The sequence below is a fragment of the Acomys minous genome, assembly GCF_964271855.1.
Source record: "Acomys minous genome assembly, chromosome: 6".
NCBI classification, from domain to species: domain Eukaryota; kingdom Metazoa; phylum Chordata; class Mammalia; order Rodentia; family Muridae; genus Acomys; species Acomys minous.
In genome coordinates this window covers 106238907-106254466 of record NC_140487.1, presented here as the reverse complement: position 1 = coordinate 106254466, position 15560 = coordinate 106238907, and the positions used below count along the sequence as shown (strand labels likewise).

At 46.4% G+C, this 15560-nt stretch overlaps 1 protein-coding gene and 1 pseudogene across 2 annotated transcripts in view; one reads left to right on the top strand and one right to left on the bottom strand.

The window, feature by feature from the left end:
* The window catches only part of SNRNP40 (small nuclear ribonucleoprotein U5 subunit 40), a 29140-nt gene extending 18897 nt beyond the window's left edge, over positions 1-10243 (bottom strand). Inside the window, exons 1-4 of the mRNA XM_084787670.1 lie at positions 10007-10243; positions 6673-6802; positions 4267-4360; positions 1985-2150 (exon numbers count right to left, since the gene is read on the bottom strand). Of these exons, the coding sequence (XP_084643796.1) occupies positions 1985-2150; positions 4267-4360; positions 6673-6802; positions 10007-10150 (534 nt within the window). The 5' untranslated portion in view covers positions 10151-10243. The remainder of the gene's footprint in view (positions 1-1984; positions 2151-4266; positions 4361-6672; positions 6803-10006) is intronic.
* A 2159-nt stretch (positions 10244-12402) lies between these two features.
* Positions 12403-14269, top strand: LOC311600677 (pleiotropic regulator 1-like; annotated as a pseudogene). The gene has a single exon. The product of its transcript is annotated as a pleiotropic regulator 1-like (transcript).
* The last annotated feature ends 1291 nt before the right edge of the window (positions 14270-15560 follow it).

Below are 15560 nucleotides of genomic sequence, written 5' to 3'. Positions count from 1 at the left end.
TGGTTGCTGGGAACTGAACTCAGGACCTCTGGAAGAGCAGCTAGTGCTCTTAACTGCTGAGCGATCTCTCTAGCCCTAAAAATAAATCTTAAAAAACAAAACAAAACTAGTATGTAAAATGTAAAGAGGACAGTCCAATGCTCAGCTCAGTTTTTTTTTTCTTTTTTGTTTTTGTATTTTTTGAGACAGGGTCTCTCTGTGTAGCCTTGACTGTTCTGGACTCACTTTGTAGACCAGGCTGGCCTCAAACGCACAGCAATCCGCCTGCCTCTGCCTCCCGAGTGCTGAGATTAAAGGTATGCACCACCATGCCTAGCATAAAGATTTATCTATTTATTATTTATACAGTGTTCTGCCTGCATGTATACCTGCAGGCCAGAAGAGGTCACCAGATCACATTATCAATGGTTGTGAGCCACCATGTGATTGCTGAGAATTGAACTCAGGACCCCTGGAAGAGTAGTCAGTGCTCTTAGCCTCTGAGCCATCTCTCCAGCCCCCTTTTGTTTTGTTTTTTCTTTTTTGGTTTTTCAAGACAGGGTTTCTCTGTGTAATAGCCTCAGCTGTTCTGGACTCACTTTGTAGACCAGGCTGGCCTCGAACTCACAGCGATCCATCTGCCTTTGCCTCGGAAGTGCTGAGATTAATGGCGTCCACCATACCCGGCTCAGTTTTGTTTTGTTTTGTTTTGTTTTTTAATTAATTAATTTTATGTTTATGAATGCTCTATCTTCAAGAGGGCATTAGATCTTATTATAGACAGTTGTGAGCCACCATGTGGTTACTGAGAATTGAAATCAGGACTTCTGGAAGAGAAGCCAGTGTTCTTTTTTGCTTTTTGAAACCGGGTTTCTCTACGTAGCCTTGGTTGTCCTGGATTCACTATGTAAACCAGGCTGGCCTCCCAGCCACAGTGGTCCGCCTGCCCCTGCCTCCCCTAGTGCTGGGATTAAAAGTTGGAGCCAGTGCTTTTAACCACTGAGCCATCTCTCTACCCCTCAGCTCAGTTTATAAACCATTCTAGGCCACTGCTTGACTTTGCAAGGTTGTGTCACACATTGTCTTGATCTCACTACTGTCTCCAGTGCTTTGTTTATGAAACAAGATGCTCCTGAAGTGAGGACCACTGTTTCTCACATAATGGAAGGCTGGTGTAACAAGCCATTTTAGGTCTCTCTCTTTCTGTTTCTCTAAAGAGAAGGTCCTGCTGCTGCACAGGGCCCCAGACTCCCAGCCTCAAGGATCCCTACTGTCTCAGCCTCCCAAGTACCTGGTACTAAAGACACATGCCATAGCTTGGCTCAGATTCTTTTGCTAAAGTGTATAAACAATGTGCACCTATATTCCCAGCTTCTGAAGGGGCTCAGCCAAGAGTCTGAAGTTCTCTAGGCCACACAGCAGCCTGTTTAAACACCTTTAATCCCAGCACTTGGGAGGCAGAGGCAGGTGGATTGCTGTGAACTCAAGGCCAGCCTGGTCTATAAAGTGAGTCCAAGACAGCCAAGGATACAACACAGAGAAGCCCTATCTCAGAAAACAACAACAACAAAAAGTGTTGAGAAGGAAATCTTCTGGTTATTCATACAGAACAAAGAAACGATGATGGAAAAGCAACTGTTTGTCTTCTAATTGTCTTTGTCTAGGTCATGGTGGTGGCGGTTCAGGAGGCCAGCCTGGTTCAGGAGTTCCAGGATAGGGCTACACAGAGAAACCCTATCTGGAAAAGAAACAGAAACCCAGAACAAAACCAAACAAAAAAACCAAGAAACAAACAAAAAAGATTAGGAAAGGGATGAACTGCTTAAAGCCACACAATTCATAGCTGAGCCATGGATCAAATCCACACAGCCCACTGATTCCATGTAGCAATATATTCTATAAAATTCTGTAGGGTATTATTTCAATTGGGAAAATTTTAAGTGTGCTTTGGAATATTAGTAGGACGACAAACCTTAAACCGCAACAGACAAGATTTAATACCTACCTTAACTGTACCATCGTCACTGCCGGTGCAGACAAGTTGGGGGCCTCGCCTGGCTGGATAACAGGAGTTCACAAAGGAAGTGTGTCCCTTCAGCCTTTTAACCCTCTCTCCTGTTTCACTATCCCACACAGCCACTGTTTTATCTGTTGATGCTGAGAAGAGCATGCTAGAAGAAGAACACAGGAAAATAAGACGGGGCTGGAGAGATGTTCAGTGGTCAAGAGCACTGGCTGTTCCCCCAGAGAGCCTGGGTTTGATTCCCAGCACCCATATAATGGCCCCAAACTGGCTGCACCTCTAGTTCAAGGGGATCAGATGCCCTCTTTTGGCTTCCACATGCATGTGGTGTACAGACATGCAAGCAGGCAAACTACCCATATGCATAAAATAAAGATAACTCTCAAGGGGGGCGGGGCACACACATCATCTCTTGCCAGGACGTGTCAAACTCTTCCAGATCACTCCTCGGCACTGTGGGTCTAGCTCCTGAGCCCAGGGGCTGCATCCTGTCTTTGGCAATCCCACTCACCTTCTAGGTTCTATATCAGGCTGACCACCACCACACAACCAATATGGCGGTCTTATCAGTGCACCTTTTCTTTATTTGTGATACATGTGGACACAATGCCCTCTCACATGAAAGTATTTAAGCACTTCCTGCTGTGGTCAAGATGAGGCTGACTGTAGTAACTTTAGATTTGTGAGCTAATTCCAATCCCTTGTTCTGTCTCTGGGAATGATTTCTAAGTTAAATTTGACGTTACAACGCTTTCTTTTTGGATCATTGGAGTTTGCTGCTCAACAACTTAGCTCTAGACTCAGTGAGAGACCTTGTCTCAAGAGATTAACATACAGAACAAGAAAGCTGGACACCAACGTCCCTCTTTGTCCTCAAATGGACACACACACATGCACTCCACACACCAAATACCACCATATACTCTTAGAATAATGTCTGTCTTGGAATACAGGGATATGGACAAGTGAAAATAAAAATAAAAAGAAATATTATGGGTTGGTGAGAAGAGAGTAAAGTACCCACTGCCAAGCCTGATCGCTGTGAATCACATTGTAGAAAATAAGATCCAATCCCTAAAAGATGGCCCCTCACTTCAACAACTATTCTGTGCCGTATGCAATGTTGTGTGTGAGTGAGAAAGAGAGAGTAAACGTGCATAGTTGGTTCAACCTTCAGTGCCATAAGTAAGAAAAAAAGGGAAGAAGTTAACAAAATGTGTAACAAGGGGACTGACTTGGTGTAACTAAACTTCTATAGCACCTATATGTATCCTAAAATCATGCAGCTTTAATTTTTATGATAACAGATGTAGGATAAAGGAAAATTTAAAAAATCAGTAGACAATATTGTAAATCTGGGTCCAATAAATATATAAAAACTCAACAATTTTGGTTGAAAAGGATTTTAGAGAAATGTATAACTAAACAGTAAGTATCTTTGAAGGGGTAAAAATGTAGACAATTTTCCCATCTATTTACATTTCTAAAAATTTATTATTTTGTTTGTTTTCTTTTCGAGACAGGGTTCTCTGTGCAACCTTGGCTGTGGGGGTTCACTTTGTAAACCAGGCTGGCCTCAAACTCATAGAGATCTGCCTGCCTCTGCCTCCTGAGTGCTGGGGTTGCAGTGTGCACCACCATGCCCTGCTATTTTGATTTAACATGCACTTTATTCCTCTCAGGGTATAAATAGCTAATTTCCAGCCCTGTGAGATCACTTAGTAGACAAAGGCACTTGCCAGTTTGATTCCCAGAACCCACATAAAGAAACCAGCTCCACTAACCTGTCATGACCTCTACCTACACACCCCTCTCACAGAGACATCATGCACACACACAGTAATAGATAAAAATGTCCCTGTGGTTGGCCTGGAACTAAGTACACTAGCCTGGCCTGGAACTCAAGAGACCCACCTGCCTTTGCCTCCTGAGAGCTGACATGAGCTACTACACCCGGCAATATTTAAAAATTTAAAAAGAGCTAATTTCAAATTACATGTGCTTTAGGTCTTAGAGAGCTGATCTGAATACTGGCATTTTAGAGGATAAATGATGAAATGCTCTTAATTGCGCACTACATCACCCTTGTGGGCCTTAATTGTGATTCTCCTGCCTCAGCTTCCTCAGTCTGACATTATAGGGTTATACCACTATGCCCCGCTAAGCGCAGCAGTTTTTGAGAAGGTCTCCGGAGACAAAACTCAGGGCTGAAGGGTAAAGCATCAGTATGGGAGTACTTGTCATTTCATAAGCAGAACACTCACCTGCCGTCTGTGTTATAGTGCAGTTCCATCACTGCCCCACTGTGTCCCTTCAATGTCGCATAGTTATCACAGTCCCCATAGACATTCCACAACACTGTTAAGAGATGAAAACCCACCATCAGTCAGAGGTAGGTCACTTGTAAAACGACCAGAAAAATATCTCTGAAATTATACACCCATGAAACAACATTGGTTCTACCAATTAGGCCGACTCTCCTGACACTAGAATTTCTTTGTCTTTGTACATATGCAGGTGTGAACACACATGAGTGCACACGCACAGCAGCCAGAGGACAACTCTGGGTTGTTGTTTATCAGGCACCATCCAGGTTTTTTTTTTTTTGCTATAGATGGAACATTGGGCAGGAATTTCCCAAGTAGACTAGGCTGGCCAGCTGATGGGTCCTGAGATCGGCCTGTCCACCTCTCCAGGGCGGAGATTACAAACTAGGCCCCCTAACTGACTTTTACAAGCATATGCTCCCTAACTGAGTTCGGAAAATTGAACTCAGGTCCTAACTGAGCTCTTTTTTCAGCCTTAACTTACTATTACTAGAGAAGATTTGCTTATTTATTTTACTTGTATGAATGGTCTTGCCTGCATATATATATGTATGTATGTATGTATGTATGTACCAACTACACACATGCCTGATAACTACGAAGGCCAGAGGAGAGAGTTGGATCCTTGGAACTGGAGTTACAGATAGTTGGGAGCTACCATTTAAGTACTAGGAACTGAACTTGGGCCTTCTACAAGACTAATGTATGCACTTAACTGCTGAGGTATCTTTCCAGCCCCCTCAGCTTTAATTTTTTAAAAGTTGGTACCTTTTCTCATATGCTTGGGAGTCTGTAAAAAGCCTGGAAAAGGGACCATTGAGCAATACTACCTCTCAGCTTCTTTTTCTATTCATTTTTTAAAAAAGATGTATTATTTACTGATGTATATGGAAGTGTGAATGGTGAGAACATGGCTTGTGGGATTCAGTTCTTTGTGCATGTGTGGGTGATGGGGAGTACACGTGCTTGTGTACACAATGTATGGACACCCTCAGAAGTCAGAAGAGAGCACTGGATCTCCTGGCTTGTATTATAGATAGCTGTGCTGTCAGGTGCCGGGAACTGAACTCATCAGGTCCTCTGGAAGAGTGAGTAACAAGTGCTCTTTTTTCTGTTGTTTTGGTTTTTGAGTCAGGGTTTTTCTGTGTAGCCCTGGCTGTTTTGGAACATTGTCTGTAGAACATGCTGGCCTCAAACTCAGAAACCCACCTATCTCTGCCTCTAGAATTCTGGGATTAAAGGTGCCACCATACCCAGCTTGAAAGTGCTCTAACTGCTGAGCCATCTCTCCAAACCGTCCTTATTTTTTTAAAAGATGGTGTTCCTAATGAGTAGCCGAGCATCAGGTGGTGATACTCAAGTGGTTACCATGTGAGGATCCCATCCTTCCCCCTCACGGTCTAGGATCCTAGGTATGGCTTAAGGCCTCAGGTTTCTATATGTAGAAACGTTCTCTCTTTCTTCTTAACTTTCAGTAGCCCACGAAAGCTAAACTGATGCTCTTGCTAAATCAGCTCAAGGGTTGGCTCCATGAAAAATATATTTTGGGGGGCTGGAGAGGTGGCTTGGGGGTTAAGAGCACTGACTGCTCCTTTGGAGGGCCTGAGTTCAATTCCCAGCATCCATCTACAATGTAATCTAAAGCCCTCTTCTGGCCTGCAGGTGTACACGCAGGCAGAGCACTGTATACATAACAAACAAACAAACAATTAAAAATAAAAATAAAAATAAAAATATATTTTCAATTGCCCTTGATAGCATGAGCTTGTAATCCCAACACTTGGGAGGTGGAGGCAGGAGGATTAGAAGTCCCAAAGTTATTCTCACTACACAGCCAGCTTGAGGACAGCCTGAGCTACATGAGAGTGACAGAAGGAGAATGCAGGAGGAGGTAGGGGAGGAGGAGAAGGAAGAAGAGAAAGAGGGAGGAGGAGAGGGAGACAGAAGAGAGAGGAGGAGGAAGACGTGGCTGGAGAGATAGAGATGACAGAAGTTAAAAGCACTGTCTGTTCTTCCAAAGGTCCTGAGTTCAATTTCCAGCATGAAGATGAAGATGAAGATGAAGGAGGAGGAAGGAGAAGCAGCCACCGCTGCTGCCACCACGCCAACCAAAGCAATGCACTTTCCAGTTAGCAAAACGCTTGCTTCCTTTTTATTTACCATGTAGAGCTTCAGCTGTACCCGAATGATTGCTCAGAATTTTAACGCCCTGTTTTAGCATGTTACAACTATAGTTGTTTAACCTGCAAATTCAGACTGATGTCTTCTATGGCACCCAAAGTTAAAAAAAAAAACTGTAATTTAGCAGAGAGCAGTAACTCAGATTAAAAAACTGGGCCTTACATATGAGCCGGTCAAATCCCGCAGATGCCAGGGTGGATCCGTTGGGGTGAAACTTGCAGCAGTACACTTCTCCTTCGTGTCCAGAGAGCAACATGATTGGGGCTTGAAGGGAAGAACACCTCGGAGGGCCCTAAACCAAAGAGAAGTGTGAGGCAGCCACTGTGCACAGGCAAAGGAAGCTGTGAAGCCGGGGGCAGCCGTTTCCTGTGGGCTGGGTATGGCACCTCTGCTCCCAACCCTCCCTGGACAACCCCTTCGCCATTCCCGCATATATCCAATGACGACGCTCCTCCTCCGTTAAGTCTGCACTTGTGCCACGGCCAACTTCCGAATGCCTCATCACACTGAGCTCATTTATGCTTCAGCATCTTAACACGGAAGGAAGTCTCTTACGGGAGCCCTTCCCTATTTTCCCTATTTGGCTCCCTTTAAATATTTCCTCCCCGGAGTCTGCCTGTCTTTCTTTCTTTTTTTTTTTTGGCTTTTCGAGACAGGGTTTCTCTGTGTAGCCTTGGCTGTCCTAGAGTCACTTTGTAGACCAGGCTGGCTTCGAACTCACAGTGATCCACCTGCCTCTGCCTCCCCAGTACTGGGATCAAAGGTGTGTGTCACCACGCCCGGCTCCTGGAGTCTTTCTTTCATCACTCAAACTCAAGTAGCAGCCATCTCCCTGACATTAGCTCCACTGCACTCTGCCCAGGCCCTGTCACTACCTGAAGTTCGCCCTCCAAAGAAATGGCGCTCCGGGAGTGCACACTCTCCATGTCAGTCACCACTTTTCTCAGTTCTAAGTCACCCGACAAACCTTTGAGAAGCCTGTGTGGTGCAGCTTATTATGCAAAAAAGATTTCTGGGGTGTGAGCAGGGTCTTGATATGTGGCCCAGGCTGCTCTTAGATGTTCAGTCCTCCTGAGTGCTGGTATTTATTTGATCGTGGTCTTGGACACTAAGCCTAGGCTTGGCAGTTCTTCCAATTCTGGACTGACAATCTTCTCAAATAAAAACAAGTGTACTACCAATAATCCTGAAAACTCTTTAGTAGATCCCAGCATACTTACTATGTTTATTATCATGTATTAACTATACAAAGTGATGGGTTTCATTACGAAATAATGTACCATGATGATATCCATCCATGTTGGCTCAGTGGTTAGGAGCACTTACTGCTCTTCTAAGGGAGCAGAGTTCAGCTCCCAGCACCCACACCGGGCAGCTTTCAAGTGTCTGTAACTCCAGGTTCAGGGGAATCCAAAATTCTTTTCTGGCCCCTGAGGGCACCCTGGCACACATGGGGGAAAAAACTCACCATAGATAGATACACACATATAAAAATAAGCCTAAAATATCTAGGTAGTGGTGAAACAGCACTTAATAAAATAATAGGCCTTGCATTCTAGTGGAAAGTGACAGAAAGGGAAGGGGGAAAAAAAAGATAAAACACCTACTGTTGTGTGCCATAGAAAGAAACAATATGGTTACAGAGTACAAGACGCTGCAACTTAAATACTGGGGTCAGGAAAGCTGGTATCTGAACAAAGGCCTGGAAGAGGCAATTGTAGCGGGCCTTTGCTACTTTACTAGTTTTTTTCCTTTTACACCCATTACTTCCCCCCAACCCAGGTTTCACCCCCGCCCCCACACACTAGATAGGGGAGAAACAGGATAAAGGGGAGAGAAGAAAGAGAAAAATCCCTGAATTTAATTTCTTTCCTTTTGTTTCTTCTTTGACCACAGCTACTAACAAACAGCAAACAACCTCCCTAAAACGACCACCAAACACCAACCTTGCCTGTCAGGCCCCTAATATTTACAGAGCTTCTAAAGAGCTCCCAGAATTTCAGATGTCTCACAATCACAAAACTATCTGCAGCTGGCAAAACTATGCCTCTGCTAGAGCATGAGGCAAGTCATGGCTGCTGTGGAGTCTGAAGCAGCCTCATATCCCCACACCTGGGACTAAAATAACAACACATTCTCATAACATTTCTGTGTTTTTTAAAGAAACCATAATTCCAAGGTTGTCACCACAGCCAACCACATAGGCATTTGGAAGGACATTCCAGCAAATGCAACAAAGAAAATTTAAGAACATATATGTTAGTGTCACTTGAGCAAAGTGACCTGTTAGGAAACGGGTTAGATGAGCAAGGGGAATTATTACAGAGAATGTGATTTTTGTTTTGTTTTGGTTTTTTTTGAGACAGGGTTTCCCTGTGTAGTCCTGACTGTCCTGAACTCCCTTTGTATACCAGCTGGCCTTGAACTCAGAGATCCGCTAGCCTCTGCCTTGAATGTGATTTTTTAAAAATTGTTTTTCCTTCCAAGACAGAGTTTCTCTGTGGAGACTTGGCTGTCCTGGACTCACTCTGTAGACCAGGCTGGCCTCGAACTCACAACGACCCGCCTGCTTCTGCCTCCCAAGTGCTGGACATTTTCTTTCTTTCAACAGGATTTTGCTATAATAATACCCACAATGGAACCCTTGATCCTCCTGCCTCAGCTTCTTGAGTGATAATTATAAATGTGTTTCCAGCTTTGCTTTTTCTCGAGACAGAATCTTGCTATGATGTGCTGGCTGGCCTCCACTCCTTCCCTCAAGTTTCTTGTCAGTCTTCTGGAAAGCTGGAACTACATACAGCCCCACACCGCTTGCCAACTTTATTTATATATTTTAAGGACCACACCAGTTGGATTTGACTAAAGAGTTGTGGCAGGAGGCGCATTTATTTCCTCATCTGAACCTAATACCATTGTACGGGAGGTGTGATCACTGTTTTACAAGGCATGTAGGTAGGAGCACGGATTCTGGTTTTTAAAAGTTTGCTTCTCCATAAACAAAATGACAGCTCCTGGTAGGCTGTTACCAAGATTAATGGAAATTACACAAGCAAACACCTAAAAACGAGAGCCAACGAATGCTAATTAAGGTTAATATAAATATTATAAGCCCAGAGAAAGAAAAAAAGTGAATTGTGCCAGGTAGCAGAGCGAATAGTATCAGTCAGTTCCATAGCTTTCTCTCTCCCTCCCTCCCTCGTTCATTCATTCGTCCACTCTACAAACTTTGCTGAATGTTTGTTTTATGCTGGATCCCTGAAGACGATTTAGGATGCGTAAGCTTGGGTCTTGATTTTGAGGGCAAGGTTTTAAATGATTCAATGCTATTTCGTAGGGCTATTGAAAGGCTGAGAACAGGCGTCCAACAGTGAAGCACGAATGGAACAGACGCAGAACCAAAGCACCATTACAGAGACCTGCTTCCGCTCCCGCAGAGCCGGTACCAATCCGTAGGGAGAAGGGCAGAGGGCCGAAGGAGGGATGCCGCCTCACTTACCGCCTGCAGCAATGCCCCCGGGGCCCCCTGCTGCTGCCCGCCTCCGGGCCCGGACCCTGCCGCTCCCAACAACAACTCATGTCGCGGCCGCTTAACGGGAACCAGCGGTAGCTCCGGGCCTTTGCGCTTCTGCTGCTCGATCATGGCGGTATCCACTATACTCAGCGCCGCCACAGACCGCGCCGCCGGCCTCAGGCGCCGCGCAATTGGCTCCGACCGAGTTCTTCCTCCAGAACTTCCGGAGAGGAGCGACCAATCAGGTTCCAACATTTCCTTCTGTAACGCCCTCTGAATACACTCTTGTGATTGGACCGCATTGATGACGTCACTGGGGCGCAACTCTGGGATTGGAGAGCAGAACTGGCTCCCCTCCTAGGCGTGCGGTGACTTGTAGGTGAGCACGAGCGGAGCTGGTTCGGCTTTCCTGGCACCGTGGAGGCTCCCGTGCTAGGAAGCGGGTCCCGGTGATGTGTGGGGAACTAGCCGAGTAGCTGTTCCATTCTAGAAGTCATGAATCGGTGGTAGGCCTGAGCCTACCATTCTCAGCTGACAGCCCGGCCAGTGCGGGGCAAGAGGGGTCCTCGGAAAGAATAGTCCCTTGGCAGGCTGGAGCAGAGCTTTGGGATCTCTCTGGCCACAGGGCTGGAACCCTCAGGCAGCTATCTCTTGACAGCTGATCTGCAAAAAGCTGGTTCTGCATCCAGCTTTGTGCTGGATTTCCCAGGAACGGAAGCAAGACTCTCGGGCTCCCGGTTTCAGTGTCGGGTTTGGCTGAGGAGGCTGACTTAGTTTTTGTTACTGGTTCAACCGGCTCCCCACCCCCCACCCCCCACCCCCGCTCCCGGCCAGGGTGTCTCTGTGTAGCCTTCGCTGTCTTGGACTAGAAACCCTAACCCCAAGTCCTTTGCAAGAGTAACAAGTGCAAGCCAAAATAGAGGAGGAGGAGGAGGAGGAGGAGGAGGAACAAGTGCTCTCACTCTCGGAACCATCTCTCTCTAGCCCCTACATAGTGAGATTCTAGTTAACCAAGCCAGGGGCTGGGGATGTGACTATATGACCTCTGGTCTCAATCCTCAGTACTGCAAAAAAGAAAGTCAAGACCACCTAAAAAAGAAAAAAGAAAACTGTTTAAGGTTTCTGTTCTGTGGTAGGAACAAACAAAAAGCTTTAGGAAGGTGTAGTGGTTTCATACCTTTAATCTGAGAACTAACGAGGCAAAGGCAGTTTGAACAGCTACATGGTGTTCAAGAACATCCAGAGCGGCATAGAGATAATATATTAAAAGGGGGTGGACATGGTGGAGGGGGTTATTGCTCTTCAGAATTTTATTTTGATTTTTTTTTTTAGAACTATCATTTTATAAGTATCTGCGGTGGTCTTCGAGTTTGGTGGAGGAGTAGACCAAACCGTGTAGACATGGTGGAGGACATAATCTAGTAACCAGATCACCCAGATCGCAAGACGTCCCCCCCCCCCCAAAGGCCACCAGGACTCAATACCGATGCAACACACACACAGGGTCCTGTATTATGGCCTCCAGCTCGGACCACAATCCTTCCTGAGGCAACAGGATAGGAGAGTGGTGCAGAGCTTCAAGGGCAATGATTTATAAAGGAGAAAACCCGTAAGTGGGGTTGTGGGTCCCAGGGATGTCGACTTTTAAGCGGGTTGGGTGGAGGTTGGATCTCAAAGGGAAGTTGTAGGTCATAGGAATGTTGACCTTCAGGCGGATTGAGTGGAGTCTGTGTCTCAAGGGGGAAGCTTTTTTTTTTTTTTTCATCTCGGAGGAACATTGGGAGCTGATTATATCTAATCGCTCCGGTGGAGTTTCTGGGGACTGCTGGGAAGTGCAGTTTACAGCAGTACATGGTCACTCCCGGAATGCAGGTGACCTCTAGGGCCACCTAGAGGACAAGCTCTCACAGAACATACCGACCATGGCATTAGTTACAGGACACACAGAACATGGCATTAGTTAGGTCCCTACAATACAAAATATTCTGAACACACACACACACACACACACACACACACACACACACACACACACACACTATTGTTCAGGTTACTGAAGAGGACCCATGACATGCTTGTAGCTGATAATGGAAAAATCTGTGCCTCTGGATGAAGAGAGTCACAAGCGGAAAATGGCACTTAAGCTTCGGAGTGAGTATGGTCCTGTGTTGCACATGCTACTTCAAAAGAGAAGGAGATGCCGGGTGTGGTGGCTCATGCCTTTAATCCCAGCACTCGGGAGGCAGAGGCAGGCAGATCACTGTGAGTTCGAGGCCAGCCTCGTGTACAGAGCGAGTCCAGGATAGCCAAGGATAACACAGAGAAACCCTGTCTCGAAAAACCAAAAAAAAAAAAAAAAAAAAAAAGAGAGAGAGAGAGAAGGAGAAGGGACCGCAGAATGCAGCCGACTCATTTCCTCACAAGCAGTATCCAGCCAACCAGGGACAAGGTGTTGTGTAAGACTCGTGCCGGGAGAGTCTTTTCCTGGAAGCACCAATGAGAGACAGAATCCGAGATCGATGCAAACCCAAGAGGTTTTTATTGATCCCTTGTGATGGGGTCTACCTGCCTTGGGGAAGGAGGAGACCCCAAGCAGCAAAAGCTGTGGGTTTTTATACCCTTTACTGAAGCCGCCTTCAGCAACAGTGATTAGTACAAACTTGATTGGCTAACAAGGTGACCTTTAAGCTGATTGGCTGCGTGACCGGGGCTAAGTGAGGGGACCAGAGCCAGACCACAGGAGGGAATTTTTTTTTTGTTTGATCTGGTCACTGTGACCTGTTGCTCTGATTGGTTGGCCCTGGGTGCAAGCTCCTAGGAACAGTTGTTAGCTGTGTGTTTGTGGCTCTCCCTGGAAACTCTGGGGGTGGGGGTGGAGTCAGGTGCTCAGGCCCTGAACACAAAATGGTGTTGATTTGGTCTCTACAGTCGCACATTTGGTGACACCAGGACCTGGTGTTGCCTTGACTGCTGAGTCAGCTGCACAGTGGTGTTCCCATCTCAGGCCAGGGTTAAGGCAAATCTTACTGCTCCAGCTGGCAGTGAGTACCCGACACCCGGGGACTTCTGATTGTTCCCAGCCCCCAGCAGTGAGTTCCATGGTAATGGAGACCGGCATCACCAAGAACCCGACATCAATGGCTAAAACAGCCGCTACAGTGCCCAAACCCCAGTGGCACCCGCCACGGAAGCTCTACAGGGTTATCAGTGGCCATCGTGGCTGGGTTTGGTGCATCACTGTAGAACCTGGAAAGCAGTGGTTCCTTACTGGGTCTGCTGACAGAACTATAAAGATTTAGGACTTGGCTAGGTGCCACATAAAGCTGACATTGACTGGCCACATCAGTGCAGTGCCTGGTGTGACGGTGAGGCCGAGGAGCCCTCACTTGTTCTCTTATGGAGAAGACAAGTCAAGTGCTGGGATCTTGATTATAACAAGGCTGTGAGGCACTACCATGGTCACGTAAGCGCAGTGTATGGCCTGGATCTGCATCCAGCCAGCGATGCCCTGGTGACTTGTAGTCCAGATTCCACTGCTCCCATCTGGGATATGAGAATTAAAGCCAGGCTACACACTCTGTCTGGACACACCAGTGCAGTGGCCACCATGAGGTGCCAGCCTGCAGAGCCACAGGTTATTACTGGGAGTCAGGACACCACAATACGGTTATGGGATCTGGTGGCTGGAAAGACAACAGTGGCACTGACCAATCATAAGAAATCAGTCAGGGCTGTGGTCTTACACAAGAGACATTACACATTTGCCTCCGGATCTCCAGATAACATAAAGCAGTGGACATTCCCTGATGGAGGCTTCATTCATAATCTCTCTGGCCACAGTGCAATTGTTAACACACTGGCAGTCAACACTGATGGAGTCCTTGTCTCTGGAGCTGACAATGGCACTGTGCAGCTTTGGGACTAGGGAACTGGCTACAGTTTTCAGTAACTTCACACAGCTGCACACCTGGGTCTTTAGTCAGTGAGTCAGAAATATTTGCTTGTGCTTTTGATCAGTCAGAGATTCGGTTGTTAACAGCTGAAGCTGATAAAACCATTAAGGTTTACAGAGAGGGTGAGACCACCACAGAGTTAACTCACCCAGTCAGCTGGAAACCAGAAATTATCAAGAGAAAGAGCTTTTAGTGTCTTCCTGGCTGTCCTTGTGGTCATAGCTTGCTGTTGATGAGGATGTGGGGTCCTCTGTGGAAGGTCACTTGCAGAAGTCATTGCTGCTTTGTATTTTACGATAAACTGCTCCCCATGTCAAAAAATAAAAAAGAACGATCATTTTATGTATCTGGATGTTTTGCCTGAATGTGTGAGCACCGTGTATAAGCCTGGTGCCCAAGGAGGTCAGAAAAGCATCAGAGGCCCTGGGGTCTGGTGTTATAATACTGCTGTGAGCCACCATGTGGTGCCTGGGCTAGAACCTGGATCCCTGGGAAGAGCAGTTAGTGCTTTGAGCTGCTGAAGCTCTCTCTCCAGCCCTGTTCATGCTCTCCCAGCCTCCCTTGGCAAGGAACAACCTAGTGTAGTACTCTTTCTATAACTGTGTGTGGAGGGGAGGAGCTACAGTGTCTGCCCTCATTTCAGCTGCACAAACACACAATATATATATATATATATATGTATATATATTTTTTTCAATTTAACTGTATAACTTTGATTGGCTTGGAGCTTGCTATGTAGAAAAAGATGGCCTCAAACTCAGAGTTATCTGTCTCTACCTTTTTATTGTTGATGTTTTGTTTTGTTTTGTGTCTTGCTATCCTGGAATTTGCTCTCCAGACCAGGCTGGCATGGAATTTAGAGATCTCCCACCTTCTGCCTCCCACGTGCTGGGATTAAAACTGTGCCCCATTGCCAGGCGTGGTGGTGCACGCTTTTAATCCTAGCACTTGGCAGGCAGAGGCAGGTGGATCTCTGTGAGTTCAAGGCCAGCCTGTTTTACAAAGGGAGTCCAGGACAGCCAAGGCTACACAGAGAAACCCTGTCTCAAAAAAAAGACTACACGTCAATACACTGCTGAGTTTTGTTTGCTGTGGTATTGGGGATTGAACCCGAGTCTCCTGCATGCTAGGCAGGCATTCTGCCACTGAGCTACATCCCCAACCCCTCACAGGATTTATTTTTAATTATGTGTATGCGTGTTTGCACACAGGTGTCTGAGTGTGTGTCTGTATGTGCAGGTGCCCAGAGAGACTAGAAGAGGGCACCAGATGCCCTGGAGCTGGAACTACAGGGAGCTGTGAGCAGCCAACATGGCTGCTGAGAAACAAACTCAGGTCCTCTGCAGGAGCAGCGACTGCTCTAACTGCCGAGCCACCTACTCAGCCCCATTCACACAGAGCAGCAGACAGAAAGGCAACTTGGTGAGCTCCTGTAAAAGCACAGGTGTAAAGGTGCTGCACCTTTGACTTTCTCCTTCTGTAATGTTTATCCTTTCTCCTTCTGGGGCCTTGTACATGCTAGTCAGATGCTACCACTGGCCAAGGTATTCATGCATTTGATAGAAAATTATCACTGGAACTGTTCC